Source organism: Oncorhynchus nerka, linkage group LG5, assembly GCF_034236695.1.
Source record: "Oncorhynchus nerka isolate Pitt River linkage group LG5, Oner_Uvic_2.0, whole genome shotgun sequence".
Classification (NCBI taxonomy): domain Eukaryota; kingdom Metazoa; phylum Chordata; class Actinopteri; order Salmoniformes; family Salmonidae; genus Oncorhynchus; species Oncorhynchus nerka.
In genome coordinates this window covers 57,411,929-57,422,676 of record NC_088400.1, presented here as the reverse complement: position 1 = coordinate 57,422,676, position 10,748 = coordinate 57,411,929, and the positions used below count along the sequence as shown (strand labels likewise).

General features: G+C 45.8%; 1 protein-coding gene across 2 annotated transcripts; it reads left to right on the top strand.

Moving 5' to 3' along the window:
* Positions 1–530: 530 nt before the first annotated feature.
* LOC115129711 (E3 ubiquitin-protein ligase MARCHF7-like) lies at positions 531–10,310 on the top strand. 2 transcript variants are annotated; one of them, XM_029660369.2, is made up of 11 exons: positions 531–634; positions 3,624–3,807; positions 4,882–5,022; positions 5,805–5,973; positions 6,285–6,473; positions 6,637–7,840; positions 8,075–8,244; positions 8,353–8,456; positions 8,720–8,821; positions 9,052–9,100; positions 9,549–10,310. In XM_029660369.2, exons 2-11 carry the CDS (start codon positions 3,634–3,636, stop codon positions 9,644–9,646), a joined length of 2,400 nt encoding a protein of 799 aa, XP_029516229.1. In that variant the 5' UTR covers positions 531–634; positions 3,624–3,633; the 3' UTR covers positions 9,647–10,310. The 2 variants fall into 2 exon arrangements, with proteins under 2 accessions (XP_029516229.1, XP_029516230.1); XM_029660370.2 differs by lacking the exon at positions 531–634 and adding an exon at positions 656–872.
* The last annotated feature ends 438 nt before the right edge of the window (positions 10,311–10,748 follow it).

Here is a 10,748-nt window from a genome sequence, read left to right as displayed (position 1 = left end):
AGCAGCTAATCGATCGCTGCAGCTGTACATGGTCTATCGGTAAATAGCCCACCCACTTTTACCTACCTCATCCCCATACTGTTTATATTTATTTACTTTTCTGCTCTTTTGCACACCAATATCTCTACCTGTACATGACCATCTGATCATTTATCACTCCAGTGTTAATCTGCAAAAGTGTAATTATTCGCCTACCTCCTCATGCCTTTTGCACACAATGTATATAGACTCTCTTTTTTTCTACTGTGTTATTGACTTGTTAAATGTTTACTCCATGTGTAACTGTGTTGTCTGTTCACACTGCTATGCTTTATCTTGGCCAGGTCGCAGTTGCAAATGAGAACTTGTTCTCAACTAGCCTACCTGGTTAAATAAATGTGAAAAAAAAACATTTAAAAAATCATTACTATCACAATCATACTGTACTTTCAATCAAAATTCACAACGTCAATTAAAAAGGGGGCAGGACAAGTACAGTGTTTGATATTCTATTGGATGGAGTACATTGTCCTTCACCATCCTGAGTTGTACGTACTTGTCTGGGGTGTCTGATTGCATTGTAAATCACATGACCTTCTCTTAATCAACACACAGACGCCGTCATCATTGAATGCAGCGAAGCTTGGAAGCAAAGGTGAGAGTGTGCTGCTTTTGCACGAAGTTAGCACCTTATCCGTGATGTTTCTAGCTATAGTCTGCGACATTGTGTTACATTTTAATTTGGCAACGATTAAATTGATTCCTTTGATAGAAGAAATGGATTAGCTAGCTTCCCAACGTTATGTCAGGACGGATGATCAACAACAGCAGCATAAAAAAATAGGCCTACCGTTCGCTAGCTAAACCATCAAGATTATCTCATCGCATTCACGGTAATTGTCCTATTTGTGGATATGACTGTCATGTCCTCAATCGAGTCGTTTCTATTCTAGAAGTTGCGAGTGGTTTCTAGTACTAGGATGGTAGTTAGCAACTGTAGCCCTAGCATGCTTTGTGGTCGTGGGCTAACGTTAACTATCTATTTAGCCTAGTAGGTAACGTTAGCTAGCAAGCTGTTTTTCTTCATCCATTTTTAACTTCGAAGCCGTGCCAACAACAAGTTTGGGAGGCTAGCTTGACTAGCTAGCCCCAGACAGTGTAGCTTTGAGATCATGCATGTTTTTTCCATGGCCATGGGTATTGCTAACATTAGGTAGCTAGCTGACAAGCTCCTTCGACATCTGATGAGCAAACGAAAAGGGAACTATTTTCTTGGAAACTGTCAGACATTTTGAGAAGTCGGTTCGGTCATTTGGGTAGCCTTTTTAGTTACAGTAGCCACCAACTTAACGTTAGCCATGAAGCTGTTGTTGGCTAGTTTGCAATTCATGACTGAGGTGCTAAAGTGTCACCGTTTTGCTCAACTGTTGCGTTAATAAGACTTGTCCTTTCTCTAACTATAATTTTATCTGCAGAAAATCTGGTAGATAACTGGCCTAGACGGGTAGAGGAAAAAATAGCTCATGCTTCCATGGCCTTGTCTGAATCAGGAAGAACAGCCAAACCGTATCCTCAAAACAAAACGTTTAAGAAAAAAACTGAAATTAACTTCTGTGGCCGAATAAAAAAAATTCACTCTTCCAGTTTTGCAGAGCCTGACTGAACGTGTTACTATTGTGCAATTAAATATTAACAGTAGAGAAGGAAGTTTTGGCATTTTGTGTGCAGATTTCATCAGTCTTACCTAGGCAGGCCTCCACGTCTTAAATACAAGCAAAACAGAGTTTGACCTGTTATCAAAACAACTTTCCTCTTGTGTACACTTTGCATTCCTGATGGCTAAGTTTAGCACCACCCATGCGTCATGAGTGTGATTGAGAGAAGCCACACTCGCTGTGGGCTAAATTAGGAGCATAACTATAAAAAAAAATATCATTAATGACAATAGTATTTCCAAGCCACAGCTGTAGCCTACCAAAAGTGATAGCCTAGGTGAAATAAACATTTAGTTAAGTTTACTTTTTAGGAAAGGTTCTCAAAAGGTTGAGCAGGGGGGTGGGCGGGGCTTTGTAAGGAGATGGACATGTTTCTTCTTTCTGGTTCTCCTATCACCATACGGGTGCTGTGATCCATGTAAAACAGAGGAATGCACCTTTTTAATAAATTATCTTGCAGTGACGATCTTGTGTGTGATGCAAGGCCTGACCTGCACAGCCCCCCTGCTGCGCTCTCATTCCTCAGGAAATGTCACCATCAAATGGCTGTGATGGTGTGTACCAAATTGGCACCCTAATGCTTATGTAGTGCACCTACTAGGGTGCCATTTGGGATGCAACAAACAGTGATTGTGATCCAAGGACAGGTGTGGGGGTTAGGTGCCAAGAAGCTTCTGGACAGTTTGTACACTGTCACACTTCGGCTGTCTCAGCGACCAGCCAACCCCTTTTCCTGACTGTTGGGGTTTTATCAGATTGTGAGATTCCCTGACTCTTCAGTCTGGTCTTTACGATTGCAGTTTCAAAACGCAGCGAGGTCTATCTCGTCTTATCTTGTCGTTAAATCATGTTTAGTCTAGCCTAAGGGTTGGGTGGAACAGGCACAAAAGGTTTTAGCAATAACAAAAGTAGGGTTTGGTCAGGACATTGAGCTCTGAGTTATGTATATTGAATGAGTACTGGATACCAATGGTTTCCACATTTTATTTGAATAAACTCAGTGCGGTTTTCAACTTACTCTTAATGGTAGAATGCACAAGGTGCAATTTTGAAATTGGGTAGTGCATAATCAGTTTTCCTCCTGTCATTGCATGCACTTAATAGTTGTGAAATCTGTTTGTGAATGTATTGTAATGTAAAAAAAAAAAAAATGAGTAACTGCTGACTCCCGCGTGGTGCTGTCGTCTAAGGCAGTGCTAGAGGCGTCACTACAGACCTGGAATCGATCCCAGGCAGTATCACAACCGGCCGTGCTCTGGAGTCCCGTAGGTCGGCGCACAATTGGCCCAGCGTCGTCCGGGTTAGGGGAGGGTGTGGTCGGGGGGCTTGACTTGGCTAATCGTGCACTAGCGACTCCTTGTGGCAGGCCGGGCGCCTACAGGCTGACCTCTGTCGTCAGGCGAACTGTGTTTCCGACACTGGTGCTTCCGGCTTAAGCAGGCGTGTGTTAAGAAATGCGGTTTGGCAGGGACATGACTCGACCTTCGCCTCCCGAGCCCGTTGGAGTTGCAGCGATGAGATGATCGAAATTGAGGAGAAAAAAAGTAGAACTACCTTAATTTTGCTGGACCCCAGGAAGAGGCAACGGCTAATGGGGAGCCATAATAAATACAGATACCCTAGAGGTATTTATAGCTTGTCCGAAATATGCCGATCAACTAACCAATGTCAGCTAACATTGTTTTAGCTAGGTTGTAATGTTTGTCACTCAAATATCACATGAATACACATTAGTCAAGGCATGGCGGCCGCGAGATGTTCAATGATGGAAGGGGGGCCTGAGTGGTAAAAGTTTGGGAACCCCTGCTGTAGCCTAGTACTTGTGTATTAAATAACACTGGACTATGTCTAGGCTTACTGGCTTCCACTTTGTACAATGTTTGATTGCATGTGTTCTCTAACATTTTGTTTTCTAATATCTTTCCACAGCCAATCAGTGATGGATTCCAAGCCTCGCCGGCTGCCCTTTACGGTGGCCAGCACCACGTCATCTTATTCTTCATCCTCTTCCCCCTCCTCCCTGGGATCCAGCAGGCTCTATGGAAGATCCAGTGTCCTGAACAGTGATCGCTTCACCAGGGCCACACCCCTTAAACCTGACCTCGACCGCCAGGTACTGCACACCGAATGAGAGGGAGAAAGTGGCAGGTCACATACATTTGCTGACCCTAAATGTCACTTTGTCTTCCTAAAATATGTGACCTTTAGGTCTGGATTTCAATGAAGTTTCTGTCGGTTAACAATGATAAGAACACTTCAAATGTGTTTATAACCAAAGGAAGGGTAAGGCTAGGCAGTTGGGACAAGTTTAGCCTGTTTTCATGAAAACCAATGTTCTCTTTAAAATAAATGCAGTCGGGTGGGTAATTATTTTTCTCCCCCTAAGAACCAGGCTTTCTTTGCTGCCATCTGACTCTTGTCTAAGGGACCGTCTGTTACTCTCCCTCTTGGTTCCAGTCCTCTTCTCTATTTGGCGAGTTAGCCGTGTTCAGAGAAGGTATCTGTGTACTTTAGCTGGGGCTTTTTATAGGCCAGCCTAGATTCCTGCCAGTGTGATTTTCAGCCCGTCTGTCCTGTCAAGGACTGTGCCATTAGATAAAGTTACTACTGGGCTGTCTGTCTATTTGACTACTCTTCCAGAAGAGTCCTGGGCCCGGCTCATGCACAATAAACTGACTTAGTTGACACGTTTGCAAACACCTTTGAGTAGAATGAATGCATTTGATGTAATGAAAAAAGATCAATGGCATTACCTAGCTAGCATGCAAGAATGTAGGAGTAATTGGTACAAGAATATTTAGACAAATGCAGTGTTTCCTCAATATTCATTTAGTACTGTTAGCCTCCGCTGCTAAATTGTTGCCGCCACTAATAGAGGCCCCTATTGATTTTGTTTGAGTCGCTCTACTAGTTTAAGAACACGGCAGAAACCGTGGCGAAATGTGTAGAATTGCAGGAAGTTACTTATATTTAGCTTTTACAGCTAAATTGTCTTTGAGGGCCTTTAGAATTGTTGGTCTTGCCATTGGCACACCCGCTACAACGCTAACTTTGCCATCGCTGCTGAAAAAAACTCTTCTCCTGTTTGTGGTGATCTTGGATTTGTACCATGTGTCCAGCTACCTTACATTGCTCCATGTATTGACTTGCGCTAACCCCATGTGTTTTCACGCTCCTGGTGTCTCAGAGCTCTCGGTTCCTCAGCTCGACCAGGGACTACAGTAGTTCTGACAGCCGCCACTCCAGCTGGAAATCCCCTCTGACCACCTCCTCGGTCTCCTACGATCGCTCCTGGGCCGAGTCCTCACTGAGCAGCCGCAGCAAACCGGTAAACTCACGCTAGAACGGGATCTTGTTCATTGGGTCACTAAGCTAACATGTGGAATTGTTTTAACATGGTCATATTGTGGATCATTTAGCTATTTGATTTCACATTTTAGGACCCCTTTAGCTATCAATAAAAAAAATGTTTGAATAAAATATAGAATTTGGCCTTTACTATTATAGCCCATAGAAAAGAGTTGAGTAAAACATTTTTTTTATAAATGTTAAAAGACAAGTTACATTTTGTAACTTAAGGTTCTGAAGTGTCTGTCCTATATCTGGGAGATAAAAGAGAGCTTGGTAAATAATGATTTATTTTTACCTATATTTAACCCCTTACCTTCATGAGTCCTGTGACACTTGTGGGGGTCGTAGAGCGACACTGAGAACACCATCGTGTTTGAGAGCCTCCCCTTTCCACCGTGGTCATAGTTTAGACACTACGTTTCGTGAGAAGACTGTCCCCCCCCCCACCCCACCCCGCTTTTTTTTTTTCGGGATGTCTCATGGTCTGGCCAACACCGCTGTAGCTCTGCCACCTACCACCGCAGCTGCGTCAGGGCGACCCAGGCGGATGTGGTGGCTTGAGACACAGCCCGTGCTGTCTTAGATGGATTTTTAATGGGGATTTTTAAATGACGTTACTTAGATTAATACGTGCGTCAATAGACTTCAGGATTAAACCGTTTTACTTTTAGGTTTTGATAGTGATATTACTGATGCGTATTGCCAAGGTTCCAGTCCGTTTTGATTCATGTGATGGCATTCTGTGGGTTGTTTTATCAGACTGATTCAGAGACAAGACTGGGGACGTACTCAGGACTTCTCAGCAACCCAACTGATGATGGGGATACCAAACGGGCCAAACTGTCTTATATCAACAGAGCTGCGTATACAACAAGCCCCTCTGTGACTGGCTCCTCCTACTCCAGCAGTGTCCTCAACAGAGACTCAGGTATCTGACCCCTGGTTCAAAGGGGTTTCAGTCTCTTTCCTTGAGCCCTTTACCTGGCAAATGTTTTTTATAAGTGTGAACTTTTCCTTTAAATATACTGCTGTTAGTTTACACTTGATGAGCGCAGGTCTTGTGATAATCATGCAAACAATCATCGCCATTGCTTTGAGTGATGATAATAATATTGCATCTTCAGTTGTTAACCTTACGACATTGATGAAACGTGTTAATGATTCCTAAATCCTTCGTGGTTTAACCAACTTAACTTTTCAAACATGCAGGTGAATAACAAACTGGCACCTTGTGTTTAGATTTGTCGTCGTGGAAGTCGTACCGGCCTCTGTCCAGGTCTTCCTCCTCCTCTTCTTCTTCCTCCTCCTCTTCCTCGTCAGAGCCCCTGTGGTCCAGAAGGGAGCTGGAGAAGAGGAGCGAGGCGAGGAGTCTGTCCAGTGTGGCTGATCACACCAGCTATAGGAGCTCCGGACTCACCTCATCCCTTTGTATGTAATCACACACAGTGACTCATTTGTGTGCATTGACTTACAAACCTATTGGCACATTTCCGCACGCATTCAGTCATAAAACTGAAACATTTACATACTCTCAAGCAAACATAATACTGACACGCATGCAATCGCTAATGTGGACATGTTTGTGTTTTAGACCGGCCAGACCGTGTGACCTCCACCTATGCCCAGGGGGCCCGGCCCAAGGAGACCCTCTACTCCTCCTCTTCCTCTAGCAGGGAGAGCAGCTCCCTCAGCCGCCACCTCTCTTCCACCTACCAGCGCTCCCCACTGGCCCGGGACTCCACCACCTCCACCTCCCGGGCCACCGGCCGCTCCCTGAGCACCTCTACCCTCACCACCTCCACCCTCCGCACCGCCAAGGAGCCCACTGAGAGCCGAGAGCCCGCTCTAGGAGTCTCCGTTACCTCTCGCCCCTCTTGGTACACAACCCCCTCAGCAAGACGGGAGGCCCGGGACTCCAGCCCCCCTCCCTCTGCGCCAACCTCCACCCCCAGAACAACCCCGGAGGGTGGCGAGGCATCCGATGGACGTCGCTCCACCCGCCGCCTCCTCTCCCGCCTCTTCTCTCGGCGCTCCAGCCAGGACTCCAGCGGCTCCAGCTCTGGCTCCGCCTCCCGTTCCTTCGACTCGACCGAGGACAGCCCTGTCTCTGGAGGAGAAGGCTCCAGCCACGCACCCGTGGCTACCAGCGAGGAGAGCGTCCGACCCGTAAGCGTGGAGCCCGTTCCCAGAGGCTCTGACGCGGCCCAGGCCTTTGCCTTCCTGAGGCGTCGCAGACAGGGCCTATCCCCGGTCCAGGAGGGCCAGACCCAGCGTGTCCCGGAGTCCCAGCCTGGCCTGGAGGCCTGGAGAGGGGGCAGCACCAGTGGTGGTGTTGGAAGTGGTACTTCAGGTTCCTCCTGGCTGTCGTCTTCCATCCGGACCCGCTGCACTCCTCTCTTCTCCCGCCGTAGAAGAGAAGGACGGGACGAAAGCGCTCGCCTGGCGTCCGGTGCCGATGAGGATTACCGTGGTACCCAGTTCCCCCTCAGGAGTAGAGACACCCCCGAGGCCAAGGCGGACGAAGATGAGGAGGAGGAGGAAGGCGAAGGAGCGGTGGCTGCGGCGGCGGCAGCCTCGGGGGCGATGGGTGCTAGTGCCGCCCTACAGGAGGAGTTGAGAGACATGGCGGGGAGTAGTCAGCGTTTGGCGCGGTTCATGAGCAGCCCACTGTTCCGTGTCCACGACAGCGTCATGATCGCCGTGGACATGACGGGCGCTGCCAGGAGCCAACCGGAGGGCCAGGAGAAACCCACCTCCTCCAGAGACCCTGAGAGACTGAGGAAGATCCAGGAGAGGTGGGGAGGCTGTCCTTCTCTGAGCTTGCTGGGGAGTGGGCTGAACCTGCATGCTTGTGGTGTCCCATCCCCCTGTTGTACATGGCACTGTCCCTGTGTTGTCCATCGTCTTTATTGTGGCCGCACTCGTCTTGTCATTCAAATGCCTCTTTGGCAGGACCGACACTAATTATTTTCCTCAGATTTGAATGGTTGATCACTGTAAATAAACCTCTTTCTCTCTCTCCCCTGTAGCCTGCTGTTGGAGGACTCTGACGAGGAGGAAGGGGACCTGTGTCGTATTTGCCAAATGGGTTTGGAGTCTCCCTCCAACCCTCTGATCGAGCCCTGCCGTTGCACAGGCAGCCTGCAGTATGTTCACCAGGACTGCATCAAGAAGTGGCTGCGTTCCAAAATCAGCTCTGGTAAGAATACTTTCTCTCTCTCTCTGACCTTAACAAATGATTTTCTGCCCCTCGGTGTATTATGCGGTGATTGCACATTTGCTTGCTGTCTTTCCCCCTCTTGTCCAGGCACTAATCTGGATGCCATCACCACGTGTGAGCTGTGCAAAGAAAAGCTGCACCTGAACATTGAGAACTTTGACATCAACGAGCTACACAGGACACATGAGCGGGTGAGGGGACGTTCAGTTAACTCCAGACGTCTCCTAGTCATCCATTATCTAACTGTTAGACTGTGAATGGGGAAACGTGCGACAGGAAATCACTCCTGTGCTGCTCATTCAACTGTAGAATACCAGAACGGGACACTTAAAACCAACTGTTCCGTGAAATGTTAACTCTTAAGGTTTAACTGCCTGGGACCCAGTCCTAACTTGAGTTTAACGCATATCTGCAGTTTAAAGTGACCACTTCCTTTCTTTCCCTTTCTGTCCAGTCTGAGTACGAGTTCATCAGCTGTGGCCTTTACCTGGTGGTGTTGCTACACCTGTGTGAGCAGAGGTTCTCTGATGTGCTCGGAGCTGCCAACGACGCCGGGGTAAGAACTCACGCCTACACCCGGCACCACCATGCAAAACAAATTCTAAACGTCAGTCATTTGCACTGGGCGCAGAGAAGTCATTTTGAATGTTAAGCCCAATGTTTTTCTTTGGCCTCATAATTCACTAACTATTGTATTGTGGGGGAAAAAAATACTTAATTCAAATGTAGTAGGATTCAGTGTTAAAAAAAAAAAAAAAAAAACATTTCCCCCCCTCTCTCGCTCAGTTTTTCAACCTGGCGAGGACCCTTCATGAACACATGGACAATCTTGAAAGTACGTTCTTGAATAATTTCTCCCCAATGCTGTGTACACATGTTTTAGTAACTTGATACGGGGCTGTTAGTCACTGTTAATGAATTGATGGGTAAGTATTTGATTATATTGACCTTCTCTGATGTTAAAGGCCCATATGTGTTTCTACACGTAGCATGACGAGAGCTCTGCACACTTTATTTTTTTATTTTTTTGCCCAGCAACACTGCTGTGAATAATTCCCCTTCAGGTAACTATGCACAAGGTCATCTCAGTGGAGGTTATTAGTTGCTTTGATATCATGGTGTGCACTGCAGTATTTATTCATCACTGACAATTTAAATGATCTTAATATTTTACTTTTGAACACCATTCTAAACTAAAAGATACATTTTTATTCAAAAATAATGAAATTGACTACTAATAAACTAGTCTCTGATTTGACTGATAATTGTTCCCTCTGCTGCAGGCTCTTATGGGGAGTCGGATGAAGAGGAGGTGGTTGATACCCGGCCGTCAATCGATTTCTGTGACCTCGATGAAGACCTGGAAGAGGAGTACAATTGATCGGGGGGGACGAGTTGAACGAGTTACCTTCCAGTAGCAACTCATTCTGTTGCTCTGTTTCACCTCGTGATTTTACTGAGTGCAATGGCTTGTGGGATTTTTGAAGCCAATGCCAAGTAGATGGGAAGTCACTCCTGACGTAGAGGTAATGATGTCATAGATATGCAGACTGACGTTGAAGTGAACCGAGGTGAGGAAATGCTTTATATCCCACTATTGTTAATTTGGCCTTTCCTTTTAGGTCTCCAGATTTGAGTGCGCTTTACTCCGTTAAAATGCAAGCTATCCTTTTGAACTGTTATACCACGAGTGCTTTAAATGTTACTGCTCTAAAAAAGCAGATCTGTCCACCGTGGTGAGATATTGTGTAAAAAAAAAAAGATGGAATCCCAAACACCACTGGTTCGTTAGTTTAGCGGGTTGGGAGAAGGGGTGTGTTTAGGGGAGAATCTATCAAGAAGTGGCAAATTATCCCCTTTACTGTTTTTCTTATGTGAATTTTCCTTTTTTGAAGTTTTTCAAAAAAATGTGTGAAAGAAAGTGACAACTTTACTTTTCACAGCTGAATAATTGAGTTCTGTTTTTGTCTGTAGTATGAAAATGCTATTTTGCTTGCCCCTAAAACTTGTTTTCATTTAATTAATGCAATAAAGTTTTGAATGTACAGCTGTTTGCAGGCAACATTTCATTGAACAAAAGTGAACAAGGACACAAGGTAATATAGGAAGTAGGGTTAATGTAGGCCATTTCAACAACTGTTGCTCAAAAACCTCTACAGTTAAAAGGATACGGGGAGCTTCTCAATTGAGGTAAACGCCACTCTTCTCCGTGACCCAGAAACCGGTCGCCATATATAGAAGTGGCAATTCCTTAATAGTTTAACGGAGGAATTTGCTTCTTGGTAGCCTCCTCCGACCGAAGATGCGTACCCTACTGAGAAGAGTTTAATTTCCTCACCCCCTTCAGGATTAAGTTTTTTCCCAAAGGCTAAAAGCATGCACACGTTTAAATGATACACTAGTAATCTTTATAAAATGTCTGGCACAACTAGCTAAATTTGTTATTACCACTTTATACATGTTGGGATAAAAAGCTGTTAAAA